The 24566-nt window shown below is 44.3% G+C and overlaps 1 protein-coding gene across 2 annotated transcripts; it reads left to right on the top strand.

The window, feature by feature from the left end:
* Positions 1-3483: 3483 nt before the first annotated feature.
* Positions 3484-23825, top strand: CETN3 (centrin 3). Of its 2 annotated transcripts, none has more exons than XM_045022015.1 (5): positions 3484-3649; positions 10607-10742; positions 11611-11725; positions 14898-15089; positions 23444-23825. In XM_045022015.1, exons 1-5 carry the CDS (start codon positions 3633-3635, stop codon positions 23485-23487), a joined length of 504 nt encoding a protein of 167 aa, XP_044877950.1. In that variant the 5' UTR covers positions 3484-3632; the 3' UTR covers positions 23488-23825. The 2 variants fall into 2 exon arrangements, with proteins under 2 accessions (XP_044877950.1, XP_044877951.1); XM_045022016.1 differs by lacking the exon at positions 3484-3649 and adding an exon at positions 3943-3961.
* The last annotated feature ends 741 nt before the right edge of the window (positions 23826-24566 follow it).

Below are 24566 nucleotides of genomic sequence, written 5' to 3'. Positions count from 1 at the left end.
ACTTATTTCTCTACTGAGCTGGGCTGGATTCAGACTGGTGACCTAGAGGGGAAAGGCTCTAATATATTAGTAGTGTTCTAAGGCATTGAGCCCTCCCATAAGTGAATACTTAAGAAGGGGTCCTCACTATTGCTGACCTCAACATTTTAAAAATCATGAATATAAAAAAATGATTCCGGTCTATTGTTTGATTTCTGAACTCTTAAAATTGTCTCACATGCATTGAGGATGGGCAGGAGTTCAGAAATCAGAAGATATATATGTATAATTTTTGGAGTCTGGTTCATGACTTTTAAAATGTTGAGGTTGGCAACAGTGATTACAGTGTTGCCAAGTCTCTCAATTTTATAGTGACGAGGACCATTTTGGTCCCCACTGTCAGAGCTTTTGCTAGAGGACCCAACTAAACTAAATCAAGACCCCATAAGCTAGGCACTCTTCAGCCACATAATAAAAGAGAGGCTTGGTTTATATGGGGAGTTTAAACAGGACTAAACTGAGTTAATCTGATTTGAAAACACCTGTGTACACAGGATGCAATTCATTATAGCACACTGACTGCATTTATCACATTCTGGAGTCCTTTTGAAGTGTACTAACTGCTGCAAATCAAGTTAATTCGGTCTATTGTTCATGTGTAGGCAATGCTGCTGCAAACTGCTTGGGCAGTCTTCCAATTCTTATCCTACCCTACTTTTCAGGTAACCATTATTGGCCTCTCTGTTTACCTGCGTGCCCTCCCCTGTTCTGGGGTCAAGTTGACCAGATGTTCCCTCCCCTGTTTATAAGTTGGAGTACAGCCAGATTTTGCCTATTTGCTCCTGGATTCCATTTTATCACAATAGCTGTGATAATATTCCAGGAGCCCTAAAATATGCCTCAAGCAGCTTCTTGAAGCTGTGTTGAGACCCTGACCAAGACTGAGTAGGCAGATCCTGTGAAGGGAACCTTGGCATGTCTTTTTATAATTTTTGTAATAATTTAATATTTATTTTTTAATTTATTATGTTATAGTGTTGTACTAGCTTCTGTTCGAGGTGCCCCATAGCTGCAGCTATTCTAGGTGGATGCGAGCTAGAAGATTTTCTGAGGCCTAGGTCCCTGCCTCGCTCGCTCTATCAGCCCATGCTGTCTATTTGTCCCTCGGTCTTACATTCACCTTTTTAAAATGGTGGATACGCTGGCCAATAATTGGCCTCTATCTCATGATGAAGCCCCAATTAGTGACCATTTTCAAGACCCCACTCTGGAAGGCACATGCCTATGTATCTATTTTTATTTCCCCTTCCCTTTGCTTGGCAAATGATATCTTCACCTCCCCCATTTGCCACCTCAAAATGGTGGCTGGCAGTATATCACAGTTGCAGCTTTTATCTCCTCCCTCCCTGCAGGGGATTCAAATAAGGAAAACATTCTTTTGTGAAAATTGTAATGTTAACTGAGGCAGTGGTTACAGAAAGAGAGTTTGGTTAGTGTTCTCACTTTACATGAGGTAGACATTGACATTGAATGTCTGTAAAAGTGACAGAGTACTGATCCCCTACAAATGCCCTGTAAACACTCATTCTTACAGACTGGTAACAGTGAATGCTTCAGGCAATCATTGCAGAACGCTATTTTTCTCTGCACATTCAACATGTCTATAGGGGAGATAAAGCAAAAGGTAAGGCTGAAAAATTGTTCAGAGATTATGAGGAAGAGCTGCTTAGCCACCCCCTCCACCCCTCTCCGGGGACAGCTTGCAGTCAGAAGGCTCCTTCTTCCACTCCTCCAGCACTTCTAGAGGAACCATCTGTGATGAAGTGGGGCTGTTCTTAATGTTTCCTCTGAATACTGTGTGGGTGCCTCAGTTTCCCCTATGCACTTAAGTCTCTAGGGGGTGAGATTGTTGTAGAGCAAAGGGCCAGTGTGCATAAATAAATAATATTTCCCCCCTTACTCATGCACTCTTACAGTGTGGCAACTAATGGCCGGGGCCCTTTCCCCCTGCAAGGAGATAGCTAAAGGTGTGGGAGGACAAAGAGATTAGGTGACCTCCTGGCCCGGGAAAGGAACAAAGCCCAGAGAGGAGGGGCTGAAGGGGGAGTCAGTTTGGAGCTGTTTGGGGACGAGGAGTGAGTGCAGACGTGGGTGTTTGGCTCGCTGTCCCCCCCACCCCCAGGATGGACCCGGCTGAGGGGTCCTGTTCTCTATACTTACAAGCTGTCCTCTAATAAACCTCTGTTTTACTGGCTGGCTAAGAGTCACGTCTGACTGCAAAGTTGGGGTGCAGGAGCCTGTGGCTTCCCCAGGATCCCACCAGGGCGGTCTCGCTATGGGAAGCGCACGGAGGGGCAGAGGATGCCGAATGCTCCAAGGTCAGACCCAGGAAGGTGGAAGCTGTGTGAGCTCCTTGCCCTGGAGACAGTCTGCTCACAGAAAGGTGACTTCACCAGAGTCCTGACTGGCTTCATAGGGAGCAGTTCCAGAGCATCGCCTGGGAATTCCGTGACACCATCTTGGTGAATAACTTCACAGCATCTCTCATTGGTCTGTCCTTTGCCTTTTTAAATAAGGTCACTCCTTGCCTCCTACTCACCTGCCTCAAGGTAATGTCATCCAGGGTCAGGACAGCCTAAATGTTTAAGGGATTACTGTATAACTCACCCCTAGATTCACCCCACTAACTCTTCTGATACTATATAAGCCCCTCCTAGGCACAGGAAAACTGCAAAGCCAGACCAAGAACATATCTCCCCTCTCCCAAAATCTCCAAGGTACAACTGCAAAGCCAAACAGCACATACGGAATGGACAAAAATCCCAATTCACCACTTACCCTCTCTGAGGTTCCGTTCCCCCCCCCCCAGGCTGGGAAGAATCTCAGGGGCATAAAACCAGAAAAACATGTAAAAACATGTTCTCAAAGCACCTCCTCCCCCCCTCCAAAAACATGAACAATAAATGTCTTTTTCCTAATACCCCACCACTAGGGCACCTGCGCTGGCCAGACCCTTGAGGTCAGGGACTTTGCCAGTGTTGGTGCCTAGACGGGCTCCAGCACTTGGTCTGTGTTCAAACGGTGCCTAGACGGGCTCCACCCAGGCAGGGTCCTGAGCGCCGTCCGGCTCCACAGGCCCCGCCCACCTCCACAGGCCCCGCCCACCTCAGCGTTCCCTTCTCCTGGCTGAAAAGACTCCGCCTCTCCCGGCAGCCTCCTGAGCGTCACAGGCTGCCTCGCAGCAAACCCCGGGCAGGGGCGGCCCGACGCCAGCGGGAGGGCGGAGCCTCACAGCTACATCCGGCATCTCACCCACATTCCCACCGCTTTTGAAATTTAACCGCCGCTTCCCCAATGCAAAGCCTGAGCCGTGAGGCATTCTGGGTAAAATCGGCAGCCGCACGCGTCAACCAAACCCCTTGGGTTGACAAGCATTTCAACCAATAAGAGAGTATCTCAGGAAGGAAGGTGGGAGGAAGCTGTTGCTCAGCCACTTAGATTAGCGGTAGCGGGCCGATTGGCTGTTTGTGCCTAGAGTGTATCGCGTTTCCAAGGGGAAGCTGGAGCGGCGGTGGCGCCGTTGCTGGTGCCGGTGACGGCAGGGGAAGCCCAGTGCGGCTCAGCCCGGTCTGGCCGGGGGTGGGGACGCGACCATGAGTTTGGCCTTGAGGTCGGTATGGATGGAGCGAGGCGCCGGGGTCTGAGCCTGGGCTGTGACCAGCCGGGACCGAGCGCGCTTGCTGAGGCCGCTCCCCTCCAGGGCTGCTACCCCAGTGGGCGGGCCCGGGGCGGGGAGGAAGGGCTGGCGTTGCTCAGTGGCTGGGGCGACTCGGGGCCCCCGCCCAGCGCTGGGGCTTTGGAGGCACCTGGGGGCCCATGTATCCCAGCTCTTTGCTTTGCCGCCAGTAGCTGCCTGCCACAACCTACCCTTGTGTCAGGGCCCTTCGGTTTAGCGCTTTGCAGGACTCCTGCCGGTTTCAAGGTAGCAAAACAGGCCCCGTGCGGAGGCGTGAGGCTGTGGGGAGCGCCTGGCACAGAGCATCGCAGCAGCCCCTCGGTGACCTACAGCCCTCCCTGCACGCTGTGTCCGCGCCCCTCCCCGTCTGCCTGTGACGGCAGCCCACACCGAGCAATAGTCATTAAGATTAGCTAAAGTATTTAGCCGCTCAGGGTGATCCTTCCACAGGATCAGTGCGGACCCTTTGGACAGATGGGGCCTTAACACTTTGGTTAATCTGTACAGACTATTATTTAGTAAGGGCTGTTGCCATATGTATGTACAAGACCCATAAAGTTCAGCTTTTTTGGTTCAGTTTTGCTTCAGAAACTTCATTGTTAGTTTTAAATAATCATAACTTTCAAATGACTTTCAATAAGTTTGTTTTGTCTGTGAGAGCAGCTAGGCATAAAAAATAAATAAGATTTCAGAATCTGGTGTTAAGACAGCATCTTTCCTGTTGCATTTCACATACTATCAATACAGTAAATAATGGTATACGTGTGATTAGAGCTTTGTAAAGCACATATTTGGCCAAATCCTGCTTTTTGTCTGTATAAATTAATATATTAATGTACCTGGTTTTCAATTTTCAGATATACTGAGTATATACTCAGTGCACCTGCAGAATGGGAGGGAAAGGTGGTGCTAGTAATTTTTGATTTGCATTTCAGTATTGTACTAAGGCCCTTTTCAGGATCAAACTTCCATTTTGCTAAGTGTTAAACAAATACTTGGGTAGACACAGTACTGTCTCCAAAGAAGACAGGTATCTAATTTATTTAAGATTTTAAAAAATGTGAACTTTCATTCCTACAGCTGAAGAAGTGAGTGAAGTTGGAATAATTTCTCAAGGTTTATGGTTGATATTCTATCACTGACAAACTTTAAATCAATTTTGGATCCCTAAAATGGATGCTCTAGGAATTATTTTTTGTGAAAGTTCTATGGCTTGTGATAATAGAAGATGTCGGACTAGATGATCACAGTGGTCCCTTTTGGTCTTAGATTAGAATCTATGAAGGGTGAATCTAAACTATTTTCCAAGTCCCCACTGAGGGCTGTTTTAGCCCTTTCATAAAGTACAGAAGCCTAGAGGATGGAATGCACAAAATTTCAATGGCTGGGATAGGGATAAGAAGAGTGCAAGGCGGGTTCAGCTGGTGCCAGCCTTAGTTTTTCTTGTATATACTTTGTTTGCACTGGTACAGCTACACCATGGGCTGGTTGCTGATGATGGAATCCCAAGTATAAATGCTTTGAGGTAGCAATTTGAGGTACGATGCCAAACCCAATGGGATTTTGGTGCATAATGGGCTCCTAGATGCTGTTGCAATACATGTAATACATAATTATAATAGAAGAGGTCTAGAGTTTTGGTGAGAGTTCCCGGTATAAGGTCACCATGGAAGAAAGCATGGAGATGTTTGTGTGAGAAGCAAAGAGTTGTCTAGGCTGGTGTTACTGACAAAGTAAATGGGGCAAGGAAAGGTGAAGGCAAGTAATTTCTGATAGGGTACTCTGTCATCCATCAGAATTTTCTGCTCGTTTTCCAGGGGATGAAGAGAAGCAATTTCTGTAAGACTATGCAGTAAACAAATACTCAGTGAACACCCATCACAGGCAACTGTCCCACCTACTCATTCAGTAACAGTCCTCTAGCACAAGGTTTCTCAAATGGGGTCAGGACCCCTTAGGAGGTCGCAAGGTTATTACATGGGGGGTTGCAAGCTGTCAGACTCCACCCAAACCCTGCTTTGCTTCCAACATTTATAATGGTGTTAAATATATTAAAAAGTGTTTTTAATTTAAAGGGGAGAGGGGTGTCACACTCAGCGGCTTGCTATGTGAAAGGGGCACCAGTACAAAAGTTTGAGAACCACTGCTCTAGCATCATGTCAGTAGCCCTCATTGAACAGCCACCAATGCATGCACCCGCACGCATCCCAACACCAGCCAGTCCACACAGCGAACTACCTCTGCAAAGAAACACCTCGCATGCAGCAACAACTTGAGTGAATACACTCATCTGCAATCCAGCATTCTTACTGCAAGCTAACACCTTTATCCTGAACAAACACCCTCAACACGTATCCATGTCTCCAATAACACCCCAGTAAACATGCCAATATGTTCATGTATACACAGAGAATAACAATACCTTGTAGCTTCAAGACTGCTAAAGCAAACATCCCTGTGCACAACCTGACATTCCCATTCTAAACAGATACCTTCCAAGCAAATTTCCCTAGGGTCATCCATCAATATCTCCAAACTGTACTCAGTCCCCCTTAGCAAACAATCCTCTATATCCAAACAACACCTGCACCCCTTATCCTGAATCAACACCTCTTCCCTTTAACAAATACCCTTGTGAATGCACTATACAGTAATCACCAGGGATCTACACACTCCCATAATCCTTTAACATCCAAACAGCCTTACTACTGGGAATGAGTGATGGGATGAATCACTTGATGATTACCTGTTCTGTTCATTCCCTCTGGGGCACCTGGCACTGGCCACTGTTGGAAGACAGGATACTGGGCTAGATGGATCTTTGATAGGGCTGTTCTTATGTTATCTAGCACATGTATCCCCAGCATACAACAATTACTCCTTGCACGTGGACCAGCTGACCCTTTATGCATATCTTGTGTGCACATGCTTCCAGTTCCACACTGTTGACAGTTCAGCAATAGCCATCAGCCACTATCATGTTCACAACATCCTCACAGCTCTCACTCCCTACATGCATGCCATACAATGTACTGTATCCATATTTTTCAAGAACTTCATTTTTCCTCACGTGCCAAAAGTAGGAGAGATGTACTTGCACAATATTTGCAAATATTTTCTTTAAAAATGTGCAGGGGAGCAGAAAAAGCCTTAATGTGTATGTTTTAAAGGATTTTTAAAAAAAATCTTTTGTACATGCTATTTATCTAAAGAGTACTCTATTAGAAATTGGAATTTATAGATACTAACCACTAGCATTCTCACTCCTGGACCTCAACTTGCTAGTGCAAGGCTTTGTTTACAGTAGGGTATATTTCCTAGAATTTCCCACCATTGCTACTGGCACCATCATCTCAGCTCTGTATGTGGTAGTGATTTTGGGAGAAGTCATGTAGGCAAAGTGCTGATAGCTGTTTGCTGTGCTGTCTAAACTTGTGCTCTTGCTACCTCTTAGGGAACTGAACAGAAGGTAGCAACAGTGGAAAATATTTAGGAACAATTTTCTAGTGTAAGCAAGGCTTGAAGGTTTTTGGCCATTAACGGTAGCTGTAGTGGCCAGAGGCTGTATGCTGTTTGAGCCTACATTTGCAGCCTCCAAAATGTTCCAATCACTTCATTTTTAACCACAGTTAGCAAATAAGCTTTCCTCAGGGCTACATCATTTTAATTGCCACTCCATCTCTCCACTTCAATTCTTCTGTGTGGTGTTTCAGGAATCCTTTTATTTATGTTTCCTCTTTCCTGTGATTTTCATCATGTAGTGGATTTCTCCTGATGTTTGTGCGAGTGTCTTCTGTTCACCAAAAGGGGTGCTTTTTTGCAAGTTTTTGGAGTTTCTTTGGTCATGCTTAGAAGTTACCTTAATTTACTTTGAGACTTTGGCTGCCTTGATTTTCTTTTCTGGGATATCCTCAGCTCTTGCTGTGGGGCACCTCAGCATTGTGTCTAAAGATATGTTTTTGGCATTATTATTTATAGTGCAGTAGGGTCTTAGAAGCTCCAGCTAAGATACGTGTCCCGTTGTGCTGGGCACTGTACAAACTTGTGTGTATATATAGAGAGAGCACTCATCCCTGCCTGGGAGAGAGAGATGACAGACAAAAGGTGAGAGGGAAAACATGCACACAAAGGTAGAGTGACTTGTTCTAACTTACACAGCAGGTTAATAGGTAAAGGCAGAATTTGAATCTGGGTTTTCTGGCCTGGATCGCCAGGCCACTGCCCTGTCACCTAGACCAGGGGTGACCAACCTGTGGCTCCAGAGCCACATATAGCTCTTCAGAAGTTAATATGCGGCTCCTTGTATAGGACTGATTCTGGGGTTGGAGCTATAGGTGCCAACTTTCCAATGTGGGGGGGTGGGCCTCAACCCCTGGCTCTGGCACAGGCCTTACTCCCACTCCACCCCTTCCTGCCTCCTATGCTGAGCCTGCAATGCCCTCGCTCCTCCCCCCACCCAGAGCCTCCTGCATGCCAAGAAACAGCTGATGGGGAGGTGTGGGGAGGGAGGGGGAGGTGCTGATCATCAGGGTTGCTAGTGGGTGGGAGTGCTGGGAGCAGGGTGGGGGAGCTGATGGGGGGGCTGCTGACATATTACTGTGTCTCTTTGGCGATGTAAATTGGTAAATTCTGGCTCCTTCTCAGGCTCAGGTTGGCCACCCCAACCTAGACCATATGCTGCCTCTATGCTTTGATTTGTTAGTTTGTTTATTTACATAAGTTAAGGTACCTTAAAAGTTTTATGATTCTTCAGCAACTTTACTTGAGGTCCCTTAGTACTCTGTTAGCTCTAGGTGCATTGTCTTGGTGTTTTCAGCTATTGGTTAACGCCATTTTGGCTTTCTGTTTTGGTGCTGTATCATAAGGAATCTGCCAACTGCCTTTGATGCCATTGACCATGAGATATTGACCAGTATGTGAACCCTAGGTGGAGGGAGTTGGGATGGAGTCTCTCTGGATAGGCTCCAGTCTTTTCTTGTGAGACATCTCAGCTGATAGTTTTGAGAAATTGTTTGTATTACTTGTAGGGGCACATAAGAATGTCATCCCTTTTTTCACGTGTCTTTGAGACTACAAGGATTGGTGAGTAGAGATGGGCTATTCTGATGAGATCCACCTCTGCGTATCCGTCCTTTCTGACCCTGCCAGTATAGTGGAACAAATGACCCATTTTCTGCTTGAGGTGAAGCTTTGACAAGACCTAACTGGCTGAAAAGAGGCAAGTTTGAAGTAATACTGGAAAGTTGGGGGTTACAACCAGAAGAGCTAAAAAGAGCTTTTTTGGGGGACGGAGGGCGGGGGTCTGCACCATTATTGGAGCCAATGGGCTGCCATTGGTAATGTATTTGTAGTTTGGGCATCTTAGTTCCTGGCTTTCTCCCAGATATTTAGGTAGTAACTGTGGCTCATGGTTTTTTTTTTCTGCTTTGGCTGCCTTTGTCACCACAGGACTATACTACTGTAATATACTCTACATAGTGCTACATCTTGAGACCATTAAAAAGCTGAAGCTAATGCAGAATCGCTTTGATCTGCATATAGTTTTCCAGCTTGCGCTTATGAAACATGCTCCATTTTCACTATCTCCTTGTTGCCATTCCAGCAGAGTTTAGGATTTTAAAGTTTTAACCTGTAAATTGCTAAATTTATGCATTTCTTTGGAGCGTTATTTGCTGTTTGGAGCATTGTACAAGTGAAGTTTTATGGCAGTTTTGTGTGATATTGTAACCCAGAGTACAGAGTAGGTATCTTTTATAAATATAAATAAAAGAAATGGTTTAAGATCTTGTTACCTGAGAAACTTCCTCTCTAGCTGTATGAAAACACATATTTATGATAATGTGAGGCACTCCTGGTTTAAATGGAAGGGGCTACCGACAGGGCATTTTCCACGAGGGGTATTCCGATCTGGAGTTCACTGTCCCACTTGGTTTACCAGATTTATCAGTATTCCAGTAGTAAATTAAAACCTTAGTAAAACCTTCCTGGTTTATTCTCTTGGGCATTTGGGGAGGATTTGAAATGAGGGATTTAGGGTGGTCAGATATGGAGTGATTATGATTATTATTGTGTTGGTGGGAAAAGTTATATGGAGCTGTATGAGCAAATCACTAGATGTGTGGATTTTGAGACTGTATTTATTAATTACTGTTAGAGTGCCTAGAGCAGAGGTGGGCAAACTACGGCTCGTGGGCCACATCCGGCCCATGGGACTCTCCTGCCCAGGGAAGCTAGCCCTCGGCCCCTCCCCTGGCGTCCCTCCTCCCCCATAGTCTCAGCTCTCCATGCCACCAGCGCTCTGGGCGGCAGGGCTGCGAGCTCCTGCCTGGCAGCACGGCTGCAAGAGCCGCCAGCCAGCTCCAGTGCTTTAGACTGCCAGGCAGCGGGGCTGGCTCCGGCCAGGCGGCGGGGCTGCCAGTCCTGGTGCTCTGAGTGGCATGGTAAGGGGACAGGGAGCAGGGGGGGTTGGATAGGAGGTGGGGTCACGGGGGGCAGTTAGGGGCTGGTCCCAGGAGGGGGTGGTCAGGGGACAAGGAGCAGGGTGGGTTGGATGAGTCAGAGGTTCTGAGGGGGGCAGTCATGGGGCAGGAAGTGGGATGGGGGCAGGGGCTAGGCTGTTTAGGGACTTTGCCCACTCCTGCCTAGAGGTATGTCCTAGATACTATACTACAAGTCTGTATAAATAAATAATCCTTGCTGTGCCATAGAGTCCCTCTTTGGGTTTGGGCAAGTCACTTGAGCCTCTCTTCCTCATTTTTATTCTTGTGCAAAATCGGTAGAATATCTACCTACCTCCCAAGTATATTGTTGTTTTGTTTACATTTGTAAAGTGCTTTGAAAATGATAAATCCTATTATTTACAATGAGCTTTTTTTTTTTTTAAACTTGTAGGAATGATCTTGCGGTAGACAAAACCAAAAGGAAAAAAAGAAGAGAACTGACCGAAGAACAGAAGCAAGAAATTAAAGATGCTTTTGAGTTGTTTGACACAGACAAAGATAAAGCAATAGATTATCATGAATTAAAGGTAACTTTTGTTTTGTTTTTCACTTAACTTTTGATTGGCTATATTTCTAAAAGAGCTCCCACATTTAGACAGGTAAATAAATTTGCCTTATTTTCAGGAGTGCTCAGCATCCAAGATACTGTATGAATCAGTATTCTCTTGATACTGCATCATGTTTTCTGGAGGGCAGTGCTTCTCTTATTATGTAACTAGTAGGGCTTCTCTGGGAGGAAATAGCTAGCTAGCCTCGTACAGTGGCTTTGTGACTGCAATCCTAGAAGGAAGAAAAGAGGGTTATCTACTTTGTGACTCCTGTTCTTTGAATGTCTTACCTCTGTAGAGCCATGTGAACTCCCTCCTTATCCCTCCAACCACTTGTTTCAAAACTCAGCTACTTTAGGTCGTTGAAGGTGGTGGAGAACTGGGGACTGGTGGTGGGGGGTGTGTGTGTATGTGGATGTTTTATACCTTTGGACAGTATAGTTAGGGCTCAAGGGAAATACTTGCATCCCCATCTGTCATTATTGTATAAAAGGTTCAATATCTGTATGATTAGGTATTACCTACACTGTGGTTCTCAAGATGAGACAGTTGGAGAACAGAGGCATATAAGACAGAGTAACTCCCTTTCCTGTATAACCCTTATCTGCAGTGGAATTTGTGTGTGTATAGTGGGAATGGATTTGACAAGTGTGATTTAGAGTGAATGCCAAGATTCTTAATTTAGCTGTAGAAGGGTAACTACAAATGTTCACAGTTGAAATAAAGAACACAGTTCCCCTCTAAAATGCATAGCTTAATGTAACATTTCCTTCTTAAGAGGATTAAGAGACATCTGATCTATATTTTGAAGGTGTTATATTGTTGTACTTCTGTTTTATTCCAAAAGGTGGCAATGAGAGCCTTGGGTTTTGATGTAAAAAAAGCTGATGTACTAAAAATACTTAAAGATTATGATAGAGATGCAACAGGCAAAATCACCTTTGAAGATTTTAATGAAGTTGGTACGTATATGATTTTAATTACATCTTGAAAGTTTTGTTTACCTCTGCTGCTGCCTGATTGCATACTTCTGGTTCCAAATGAGATGTGTGGTTGACCGGTCAGTTTGTAACTCTGGTGTTCAATACTGTCATTGCAGTTGATTCAAGATGGGTGGGAAGAGGTCTTAATGGAAGATGTTCAGTTTAATAGACTTTTACCCTAGGTCCCCCATCTATCAAAAGGAAATGTTATAGAAACACTTAATTGCCAGCGCACGCATGTGCGCGCTCTCTCTCCCCTCCCTGCTATGGTTTTGGGGCTTTTTGTATTTTTCGTAACTTAGCTAAATTGAGTCATACCTCCCTACTCTTTGTACTGTGGCTACATATGAGAAGTGATTTTTCTGGAGGAAGTACTCTTTGTCTGACAGGTGCTGCTTCTGGTGAGATGGAATTTCTCTTTTCTTATGTATGTGCTTTCCTGTTTTTCCCCTTTTATCCCTTATGTTCAACCAGTTTTTATTCTTCTGTCCCTATTCCTGCTTTGAGTGGCCATGAGGCAGCTCAGCTGGACAGAACCACTTACAGCATAGGAAGGTGATACTCTTGTCTGAACTCATCTCTAAACTTTGAGTCAATTTCAGCTCTGGTGAAAATCACTTGGCTCTTTCTCCTTAACTGGTATGGGATACTTCATCTAGTTGAATGAACTGGACTGAGTGGAAGAATATGAGATACAGGAATTTACAGCACAGTAAAATTAGTTAGCCACATTTTGTTTTCTTTGATGTAAATTAGAAGGGAAGAAATACACCTTAATTATCTTCACTACTATACCGCAAGTTGTTTACTAGCTTAAACATAGGAATGAACCACAAAAAACAAAATGAATAAACTATTATATATTTGTTTTTGGTTTATAAAGTCAAGAACCCTCTTTGAAATTTGCATATATTTTGTATCTTCGGTCTTTTAGGATAATATGTTTCAATTAGTTTTTTGGAGTGCTCTTTGGATAAGTAAATCTAAATTTGTCATGGTCAAAGGACAGCTAAGATGATTTAAATAATGTAATGCCTCTATACATACGTGATTATTTTAAAGCTAAATCAATACACTCAAATTTTTCAAATTTGTCAGTTTAGATCTAATTTTTTCCTGTCAAGTTCACTAAACCAGACAGTTCATTCCATCTGCAAACAATAGCAAGTTCTAAATGGTTCTGTAAGCCCCAGCAGGGGTGAAGTATTTATAATGGCTTGTTGAAAGTCATAAATAGCAAGTCCTGTAATACAAGACTTAGCAGGTACAAAGTGTGAAGATATTTTCTCTGTTGTTTCCAGAAATGGGTGAAGCAATTACTAGTGAAATATTTTGACACGACAGATTATTTTGTCTTGCTTTTCTCTGCTATAGGACTCACAAATGGATGTGATAAAAAGAATAATCAAGATTGATTAAGCCTTCCTGGATTAGTGTCTTGCTTTATATAGTAAAAGCCTCCTCAATGCCTTGGGAGGTCAGGGTTTTTTTCATAGATTACAAAGCCATAAGGGACCATTGTGATTATCTAGTCTGACCTCATGTATAACACAGACCATAGGACTTACCTGACTTTATTCCTGTTTGAACAAGAGCATATTTTTTAGAAAAACATCCAGTCTTGATTTAAAAATTTCCAGTGATGGAGAATCTACCCTAACCTTTGGTAACTTGTTCAAATGGTTAATTACCTCACTGTTTTATTCTTGTTGCAGTTTGTATCATAGCTCTCATTTTTAGATACCCATGCTTTTTAGTACCCAACTGCTTCTCTCTCAGTATCAAGAGGATTCCACAAAATTTAGAAGCAACACAATCACATTTATACATCATGCATAGTAGAGCTTTTCCCAGAGCACCAATTTGAAAGAGACTATGGCTGTGTAGACTTAGCCTCCTGCAGACTGGTACTGTGGGAAAGGTCCATGTATCAAAAGTACAAATGAGGTTAAACTGCTTTTCAACTCCATTGTAATTGGACATGCCACAGAGAGAGAGATATACAGGGAAAATAGAAGGAAATAAGACAAACAAGTAAAGAAATAAATGAGGCATATTTCAGTTCATATTGAACTGAACTAGAAAAATGCAGCAGTGAAAGTGTAAAGTGCTATTAAAAAGTATATGTCCAGTGACTTTCCACCCTCAACTTTTATATTTCTATTTACCGTATATACTCATTCATAAGCCAAATATTTTTGGTAAAAAAGTGATGCATCATAGAGCGGGGGTCAGCTTATAAATGGGTCTACACCAAAATTTGATGATTTTAAACTCTATGGCAGTGGTTCTCAAAGCCAGTCTGCCGCTTGATCAGGGAAAGCCCCTGGCGGGCTGGGCCGGTTTGTTTACCAGCCGCATCCGCAGGTTGGGCCGATTGCGGCTCCCACTGGCTGCGGTTCGCTGCTCCAGGCCAATGGGGGCTGCGGGAAGGGCAGAAGTGGGGTCATGGTTAAATAAAGTTTGAGAACCTCTGCCCTAGTCTGTAAATTATGTCCTGAAAATGTAGGTATTGGGAAGTGACAATGATTAAGCCACTTTTGCTAGAAAAAGTAGAAGGAAAGGCAAATTCAGAGTGGTTCCCTGACGCTTCCTTTCTAAGACTGTACCATGTCAGTTGCTGTCAAATCTGAAGTGCACAGTGCTGAAAAGACTTGGCTTAAGTTTCCTCTTCCAGACTGATCCTTTTTTTGCTTTGGAATAATGCTGCACTAGCCATGCAGTCCCCCAACTAGTGCCTTTGATTGTAATACAGCAAACATTTAATATCCTAATCAGACATCTTGTCTTCACAGGAGACAGTGTTTGAAGACAGTCTTCTTTTCTGGCCCAATCCTAAAATGTAGTGTTGACACTAAAACTGAACGGAAGACGTGAAACAAAGATGAATCTGGGGTATTCAACAGATCTTAACTTAGGAACTGTGCAACAGCACAAAAACTGTTGTAACTAACTAGAAATACCAGTGTTTAAGCCTTTAATAGTCAATTAAAAATGCCTGATTGAAAGTTAAGAGAAATCTGAACAGGTGAAATAGTTTTAGAAACCAGAAGCTTAGGAAAAAAGGACTAACTTCACTTAGAAAGTAGAGCTGGGACACTGTGAAATTGCCATTTTTTAAATAAATGGTATCTTATTTTCCCTACATTAGTGACAGACTGGATATTGGACAGAGATCCACAAGAAGAGATACTCAAAGCATTCAAATTATTTGATGACGACGACTCAGGTAAAATAAGCTTGAGAAACCTGCGCCGTGTTGCTAGAGAACTGGGTGAAAACATGTCTGATGAAGAACTACGAGCTATGATTGAAGAATTTGATAAAGATGGAGATGGAGAAAGTAAGTGAACTGAACAAAACAAAACTCATCTTGCCTTGTTATTTTAATTTGCCTTGTTGTTTTTGTCCCAATTTTGACTTAAAATGTGGTTCTGATCTAAGAAGTGACTGAAAAATGGTCAGTGTTAAATTCTTTGTTTGTCTTTTAATGACTTTCAGAACAAATTTGCTCAGTTGACAAAATAAGAGATTGATTACTATTATTTATTTAATCATTTCTAACTCTGCAAACACATCTTGGGACCTGAAAGTTAAGTTGGGTTCATTCTTGTTTGAACATGATCACTGGTAAGTCCTATACAACTGGGGTATATTAGAGGCCTAGAAAGGTGCAGCTGGAAGTAATTGAGTCAAACATGGAACTTCAATATGCCACTGCTAGAATTGAACTACACTGCAGTCATTTCCACCCAAATCATGAAATTCTTAACTGAATTATTGAATGTGGTGAAACTGATAAATCCTAAAGGCAAATCACAAAGGATGTCCCTGAAAAGGCCATCCATAGGAGTAATTGCTATATCTATTAGCAACTGCCACTAAGAAGTTAGTGAAGGACAGTTAGTTAAGTATCTCAGGCCTAAACAGGCCATATATGAACACATCACATAGCTACCACTGCTAGGAAACAAGTGATGATGATGGTAGTTATTTTTTCTTCATCAGTTAGAATGCTTGCTACTCTAATCAGATACTTTCTTTTGGGAATATTTCATCTTTAAATGGGGTGACTGTAATAATGAAAAAAGTCCTGTGAGTTCCTTCAATTTTAAGTGGATTTGGTACTCAAAAATTGCTACATTAATAATGCTGTAGGCTGAAATCCTCAAATTATCCTCAGAATAGGTACAGCACACAGCTGTAGGTGCAAGCCTCCTTCCTCTTTTCCCCCAACCTTTCCCTGCCCCAGCATCTTCACAGGTGACCTCAGTGCTCTTTTGAAAAGAGGATTTCTAAGGTTGAGAGAGTAGTTCAGTCTGCAAGCATATTAAGTCCTTGGCCTCTTTGCTGAAGTTGCCAACAAGGGTGCCAGTTGTGATGGTAACTTTTGTTATATGGACACCTTGTAAGTAGGAATTGAATAGAGACCACCAATTTATTTCGCAAAGATTACTGAGTTGTAACTACTTTGGGTCACTACTGACATTTCTGAATTCAAAATGATGACCTAGCAGTGAAAGTCTCCATTTCCTACTATCCACTGAACCATTCATTTTTCTCATTAGATATTCAAGTACAGGAATGTATGTGGGAGATTGACAGCATAATATTTATCTATGACATTATTTTTCTGGAAGGTTTTGTGTTTCTTCCAGTTCTCTAAAGCAAACTGATGCTGTTTCTTACACTTAAAGATTCATTCTGAAAAAAATAAATCTGTGAATCGTTGTTCTATTTAGCTCCAAACATCTGAGCTGTGTAACAAAATCTTTTCTTCTTTACTACAACTCTCCCTGCTGGAAAAAATATCTAAAACTGACTACTAGTATCATTTTTAAAATATACTGTAACTGTAGAAATAACACCTCTTTTGTGTTAACATCCCTCTTATGTTAAAATGTGCTAGAATAAAGGTCCACTGACAACCAGTGCTAGTTTGTCCCCTTTCCCTTCCATTAGCGGAGGCTACCCAAATCTACTGGTTCTGTCCTTGGAGAGCAGAAATGGCAGTAGAAGTACAGCTCCAGAGCATCATTCTCTCCTCTCTAACAGCTTCTGTGCTGGAGCTTCATGAGGTCAGGTTTCTATAGTATTTTGGGACCATGAGTGGAACAGCATATGAAATCCACGACTTCCAACTACACTAAATCACAACTTAATACTGCTTGAAGCAGCATTCAGTCTCCTGTAGCCTCTCAGTGGCTTCTACTGCACAAACACTTTTAATAGCAAACGCTCCAGCAGAGAACTAAAGGAGAAAATTCTCCATACCTCTGCCTCTGCATCCGCTTCAGCCCCAGGAAAGGGGTCTGTAACTTTAGCCCTGTTGCTCAGGGCTGAAGCCCTCAGGCTTGGGCTTTGGCCGTGGGCCCCAGCAAGTCTAAGCCAGCCCTGACGACCCCATTAAAATGGGGTCATGACCCACTTTGGGGTCTCAACTCACAGTTTGAGAACTGCTGCCCTACACCCTAGTGGCCGAGCTGCATGGATACACTTTGATATCAGTCAGTGAGGTAGAATTTGGTAAGACTGAAAAGAAGCCTAAGTCCTAGCTATCTGATGATCTACTGCAGAGGTGGGGAACCTTTTTTCTATCAGGGGCCATTGACTCACAGGAAAAAAATCAATCGTGGGCCACACGCAGCCCCACGGAGTATGAAGGGGGGAGTGTGGAGGCTCAGGGCTTCCCTCTGCAGCAGGGCAAGCCAGTGCTCGCGGCTCCAGCCCCACGGAGTGGCGCAGAGGCTTGGGGCTTCCCCTAGGGTTGCCAACTTTCTAATTGCACAAAACCGAACACCCTTACTCTGTCCCCTGCCCTGCCCCTTCCTCGAGATCCGGTCCCTTCTCTGAGGCCCCACCCCACACTCACTCCAGTCCCCATCCCTCCCTCAGTTGCTCGCTCTCCCCCACCCTCACTCACTTTCACTGGGCTGGGCAGGGGGAGGGAGTGAGGGCTCCACCTGGGGGTGCAGGCTCCAGGGTGGGGCCAGAAATGAGGGGTTCAGGGTGCGGGATAGGGCAGGGGGTTGCAGTGCCAGAGGGGGTGTGGGCTCTGCTGGGGGTGTGGGCTGTGGGGTGGGGCCAGGGATGAGGAGTTGGGGGGTACAGGAGAGGGCTCCAGGCTGGGGCAGAGGGTTGGGGTGTAGGAGGGGGTGTGGGATCTGGGAGACAGTTCTGACCTGGGGTAGGGGGTTAGGGGTGCAGGGTCTGGGAGGGAGCTTGGGTGCAGGAGAGGGTTCCAACCTGGGGCAGGGAGTTTGGGGTGCGGGCTCTGGCGTGGAGGTACTTCAGGCAGCTTCCGGTCGGCAACGTAGCAGGGCTAAGGCAGGTTCCCTGGCTTCGCACTGGTCCCGGAAGCGACTGCCATGTCTGGCCCGCTTTGCGGAGACATGGCAGGTGGCTGTGTGCGGTGCATCACACCCACACACACACCCACACACACACACACACCTCCCTCCCTCTCCCATTGACCGAGGTTCCCAGCCAATGGGAGCTGCAGAGTTGGGGTTGGGGGCAGCACATGGAGCTTTCCTGATCACCCCTGCACCTAGGGGCCAGACATTCTGGGAAGCTGCGCAAAGCCGACCAGACTTTTAACGGCCTGGCAACCCTAGCTCCCCCCACAGCAGGGTGAGCCGGCGCTCGCGGCTCCAGCCCTGGGCGGGGGCACCAAGATTTGGCGCTTCCAGCCCACGGCGCAGAGACTTGCTGCGGGCCAGATTAAATTAAGCAGCAGGCTGGATGCTTAATTTCTCCACCCTGATCTATGGGTCTACCACTAAAAATCATGACTGTGATGTACCCCACTGCAGTTCTGGAACCCTATTGCTTCAAAACCATCCACTCTGTCCTGCACATTGGTCAGAGTCACAGTCCTTCACAGCAGGATACAGTTAATGGCCCTGCACGCTTGCACCACAGCAACCCACCGGTGGATTTCCCAACTCCAAATTGATTCCCGAATGATCACTAGCAATCTGGCATTATAAGTTCCCATGCAGCGATCGCCACTCACTTCTCCACTCTCAGTGCAGGCCTTATCTTATTTTGGTGTCACTGTGCTGGAGAGCTGGGGCGAGCTCTGCACAGAAATCCAGGAATGTGGCCTTGTGCATTATCCAATACCTGCATAACATTGCGATCTCACCCATCAGTGCTTGGATCTTGGGCCCAGAACTGGCATCCCACCATCTGCAGCTGCTCTGTGAATGCCAACAACAACATTTTTTGTTGGCATTTTTATGTCCCACAGCAAGCTAGCCTCCAAAGAATTGGGTCATGGTCCCTGTGGCTTCTCTGGTGGCTCTGCAAATACTGCGGGATCAGGTGCCCTGTGCTCGCAAAGCTCATCACAATCTTGCAGAGCTGTGCAGGATCCATGCTTCTCACACAGAGAGTGGACGTGCGGGTTTGTGGGACTTTTGAAAAGAGGCATGGAACATTATGGAATGCAGACAAAATTATGGGATGGAGAAAATGGCATCATGAGACATTGAAACCATGTTCCCCATCACCCCTATGCTACTCATTTACCCCCATGAGACATTGCAAACCCTTCCCAAAACACCCTGTGTTAGGTGGTAGCAAGTTGCACAGTGGGATAGCTAGCTATGGTGCACAACTCTCTGCATCAGTGCAGGCGCTGGTAATGAGGACATGCATCACTGACACAAGGAGCATAGCATGGACACGCAAATGCGATTTAATTACTGTGGTGGCTGTATGTTGTTGTAACTTAAGTTGACTTAATTTTGTAGTGTATACTTGTCTGTAGCCCCTTCAGCCTGGTTCCAAATGACGGGCACAATTAAAGGCACACAAGTAGACTTTCTCCTTCACAATAGTGGATGGAAGATGCAATTAAATTTCTATGACAGATGGTGAATAAAGCTTTGTGAACATAGTTACTGATGCTGTCCCTATATGTTTGTACAGTGCTTAGTGCAATGGGGTCCAATCCTGATTGGAACCAATATGGTCTGTCAGAAAACAAATAAGTAATACTACTGTCTCTGACATTACCACTTTTCATGTTCTAATTCTTAATGTTTATGCTAGACATTTGAAGTACATGCAAATTATTCTGTTATATTTTAGGAATGTGGGCAGAATTTGCAGGCCACTTTGGTAACTTGCTAGGTGTGAAGGGCTACACTCAATGTCTTTTTCTGAGAACAAAATTGACTGATTAAAGTCAAATTCTGATCCCTGAATTTACATTCCATGTGGCTTGGTAAAAAGCCACTATGGACTCTCAGTGGATCTCAAAACTAACTATGTAAAGCTGGGGTGGGCAACCTACAGGGTGCAGGCTGGATCTGGCCCGCGAGCCATTTTAAGCTGGCCTGTGAGCTGCACAATGTGGCTTGTCCGCGCTCTGGCCGGGGCGCTGGGTCAGGGGCCGGACCACACAGCTTGGCCCCGCTCCAGCCTAGGCACTGGGTCAGGGGCCTGACTACATGGCTCCCGGAAGCCGCGGCATGGCCCCGCTCCGGTTCCTGTGCACTCCAATGAGAGCTGCAGGGGTAGTGCCTGCAGATGAGGCAGTGTGCAGAGCCGCCTGGCCGCGCCTCTGCATAGGAGCCAGAGAAGGGACGTGTGCAGATTAGCTTTAGAGGAAGTATAGTGATTGGTGGAGTTACCTCTGATGTCAAAATGGCTCTTCAAGAATTACTTCAGCTCTAGGTCTGAACCTTTATGTAACAAAGGGGTTCTCAAACTGTGAGTCGGGACCCCAAAGTGGGTTGCTACCCCATTTTAATGGGGTTGCCAAGGTTGGTGTTGGCCCTGGGCCTCAGCAAGTCTCAAACCCAAGCCCCGCAGCCCAGAGTTAAGGTTACATGCACCCTGCCCAGGGCAGAAGCCCTTGGACTTCAGCTTTGGCCCCTCCCTCCCACCCTGCCCTGGGGCAGCGGGGCTCGGTCTTCGGTCCTTCCTCCTGGGGTCATGTAGTAATTTTTGTTGTCAGAGGGGGTCACAATGCAATGAAGTTTGAGAACTGCTGATGTAGCCTATACAATCATAACGATTGGATACAACAATCAGTAATAACTTCACTTAGTTACAGCCTAATTTCTTCAACTTTCGCTTGTGTGTAAGATTTCAATTAATTTTAATCATATGGAAAGTTTGAAGCATGGTTGTTGTGACGTTTCACTTCATATTCTTTATGAAAATATGCTTATAATATGGATATGACATAACCGAGATATACTTTATGCAAGATAGGTCTTGTAAGGTATCATTGGAAAGGTTAAAATTTACTGAATGTGATTATCCAGTTTGTATGCATGTATCATTTTTGTATCTAAAGTTAGGAATATGGATTATGTAACAATTACAACTGGGTGTGTATTCGGAAGACACCCACCAGATGACAGGCCATCAGATTTGATGGGCTATCAGGAAGGAATAACAAGACCATGAAGATACTAATTTCTCCCCCTCCTGGGAGGCATCCGGGGATGTAACTGTGACACTGCTAGGTCAGGCGGTCTTGTCACCTGATACTAAACATTATCTGGGACTTTGTGTAACTTTCCACTGAAAGGGAAGGGGAGTCAAGTTTGGGAAACAAAGGATTCCCGCCTTATGTCTTATTTAAGAGTGGAGAGGAAGGCAAACGGGACTCCTCCTGTCCATGGCCTGTCTGCCCAAGAAGAAAGACTGCTAACGACACCTGAAGGAAAAGCGGAAGAGGGGGTGGGGGCGGGAGTCCAGACTGAGACAGGAGTCCAGTCTGAAAAGAAATATAACTGGAACTCTAAATCACAGAAACTTTGCAGCCTGTCTAAAATAACGTTTAGGGTAAGAAATTATCTTTTGTAACCTGCTTCTTAAGTATATTGAGCTTAGCTTGCGTATTTTGTTTTATGTGCTCAGTAATCTGCTTTCTTCTGTCTCTTATATTCACTTAAAATTCACTTTTTTTAGTTAATAAAATTATTTCTTATCTATAATATAACCCCGTTTGGATAATTCACAATTGGGGGGGAGGTCGGGGGGGCGGTAAGAGGCTGTGCATACCTTCCTTCACATTGAGGGAGGAGGCAGATTTCATAATATACCTTTTGGGTCTGAACTCCAAGGGAGGTGGACACCTGAGTGCTGGGGGCAAATCCCTTAAGCTGAGCCTTCCCAGAACTGATCTCAGTGTCTGTTTCGTTCTGCAGTTGGGTGTGGCCCTGCCTGTGTGTGTGCTGGAGGAGGCTTAATAGCTTGGCTCAGCAAGACAGGTAAAAAGGGTGCCCAGGCTGGCATAACAGGCAGGCTTAGTGGTATCTCAGCACATCAGGTGGTGTTCTAAGGGGGGCAACCCATCATAGTGGCATAGTAGGCAGGATAGTTTGCACAGCTTATTGCCCTGAAACACTGGTGGTGATTTTAAGTGAGTTTTAAGTGTGGTGACTAGAGAACAGACAAAGTGGTTATTGGTTTGTTATTTTCTGTTTGTTTATTTCGGGGAAGGGAAGTAGAGGCAGAAAAGCAGCAAAATGAGTGAAAGTGAAGCTACCAAAAAGTTGGAGTGCTACAGATTGCAAGTAGAAGAAAGCGAAAAATGCATAAGAGATAGTTAGAATTAAAACAGATGGAAATTGATGAACAAAAGGCTGCACATCAGAGGGCCCTGGAACTGAGGCAGCTATAGGCTGATAAAAAAATGGAGGCAGATTTCATAATAGAACTTTGGGTCTGCACTCCAAGGGAGTTGGACACATCAGTGCTGGGGCAAGTCCCTTAAATTGAGCCTTCCCAGAACTGATCTCAGTGTCTGTTTCGTTCTGCAATTGGGTGTGGCCCTGCCTGTGTGTGCGCTGGAGGAGGCTTAATAGCTTGGCTCAGCAAGACAGGTAAAAAGGGTGCCCAGGTGGGCATAACAGGCAGGTTCAGTGGTATCTCACACATCAGGTGGCATCCTAAGGGGGGCAACCTGTCACAGTTGTTAGTTCATTATTAAAATTATTCGGGGCAAAGGAAACACTGCAACAGAAGCTAAATTTCTTAAGGATCCAGTTTAATTTTAACTCAAACTAATTAACATTTACTTGTAAATTCATTGTAAGTACTATAATTTTGGGGAAGATATGTATTTTTCATACATAACAAAGTAGTTGAATCCCTGCTTTAAAGGCAAACTGAAATTCAGCCATAACCATTAAGAGAGACTAACACCTCCACAATGAAAGGTTTTTTTCGAATGATGAAATGTTGAATACATTTAACATTTCCTCATAACTTCTCTGTTGTTTCTGTATAAGAGTGATCAGAACTGTGCACAGTATTCCAAATTGGATTTCTACAGTCTCTTTAACAGTTTCTTTTTAAATTACTTTTTATAATAGATAAATAGAACTATTGCTATGGCAAGATATTGTTGTGCACTGAGCTTTTGACTTCAATGACTTCTATAGTAATGCCTAAATACTGAACTTCTGGCTTACGTTTTTAAAAATTGTGAGAACAGTGATGTGAATACATTTTGTTTAATGAAGAATCTTAACGTGTTATAAATTGGAAGCAAAAAATCCAGACCTATGTTTATTAACTTCAATGTGGATTGATTGGATCAGTATCTAAGAATACAGAAGGGAAGCTTTAAAATAAAATGTGCAACATATACATTAAATATTTTTCTGTCATTATTATAGACCTCTACTGTGTTTGTCTAACTACCTTCTGTCTCTCTTACCGCAGTCAATCAGGAGGAGTTCATTGCTATTATGACTGGAGACGTTTAAAGTTTCAAGAAAATGAACTCAACAACAAAAAGGGAGAATTATTGGCTGTTAACATTGCAATTGCCATCTTATGGTTCTGTTTATTTCTGTAGCTGGACCCATGCAAAAAAATTACTTTCCTCAAAGGACCAAAAGAAACATACATTTTATGTACTGATACTTCAGTAATTTGTAACATTAATTTTTAGAGTAAACAGCGTTAAGTTTTTGAAATGTTTGAGTATTCATTTGTAAAATAGCTTTGTATGAGATTTCTAAATTAAATCATATTATAAAAATCTTTTGAAGTTTACTTTGTTAGCAGTAGCTGTGGCCTTAGTTTTGATATATAAAGTTTTGACAAACTTCCATTTTTAATAAAATGTTCTTTTATTATTGGTATTTGAAAGTCTTGTTGTTTTTGTGTTTAATCCAAAACTGAATTATACTGTAACTTAAATTGTTAGTCTTAAATATGCTTTATTTTTCAAAAGTAACCGTGGATTCTTTTGTTGGGTATTTATAGTTGCACCTCCGTTGTGTCATGACTTATTAAATGAGCAAGCATTCTTCACAGTTACATAGATGAATTCTACTAGTTTTGCATAACCCACATTACCATCATACAGAAAAATGGTAACATGGGGATAGCAGAATCAGGGGACTCCCACACAGAGCCCCTGACATGGGGGAAAGAGGAGCCACCTGGAGCTACTGGCATGGAGGCGGAAGCTGGGGCGAGGGGACATAGAGCTCCCAGCATGTGGCAGAGGAGGAAATGGGGGATACACAGAGTCCCACGCATGAGAGATGGAATGAAGGAAGTTGGGGCCCTGACCTCCGAGCCACCGTATGCTGTGTTTCATAAGGACAAGGTCCAGCTCTGCCCCTACCCCACATTCCTCCTGAAGGTGGTCTCCGCCTGCCACATGGGTCAGGACATTTTTCTACCAGTCCTTTGCCCCAAACCTCACGTGACTAATGAGGAACGCTTCCTCCACTTACTTGATGCGAGGCGGGCTCTGGCTTTCTACCTCGAGCAAACCAAACCTTTCAGAAAGTCCTCGCAGCTGTTTGTCACTTCAGCTGAGCATGCAAGA

The sequence above is a fragment of the Mauremys mutica genome, chromosome 6 (genome assembly GCF_020497125.1).
Source record: "Mauremys mutica isolate MM-2020 ecotype Southern chromosome 6, ASM2049712v1, whole genome shotgun sequence".
Taxonomy (NCBI): Eukaryota; Metazoa; Chordata; order Testudines; family Geoemydidae; genus Mauremys; species Mauremys mutica.
Note: the sequence above shows the minus strand (reverse complement) of the source record. Positions and strands in the feature narration are given on the sequence as shown.

Excerpts from the sequence above, each read along its gene's own strand:
- CETN3 (XM_045022015.1), top strand. Across the intron at positions 11,726-14,897 it reads TGAAGATTTTAATGAAGTTG|TGACAGACTGGATATTGGAC; the intron begins GTACGTATATGA and ends TCCCTACATTAG. Across the intron at positions 15,090-23,443 it reads TAAAGATGGAGATGGAGAAA|TCAATCAGGAGGAGTTCATT; the intron begins GTAAGTGAACTG and ends CTCTTACCGCAG.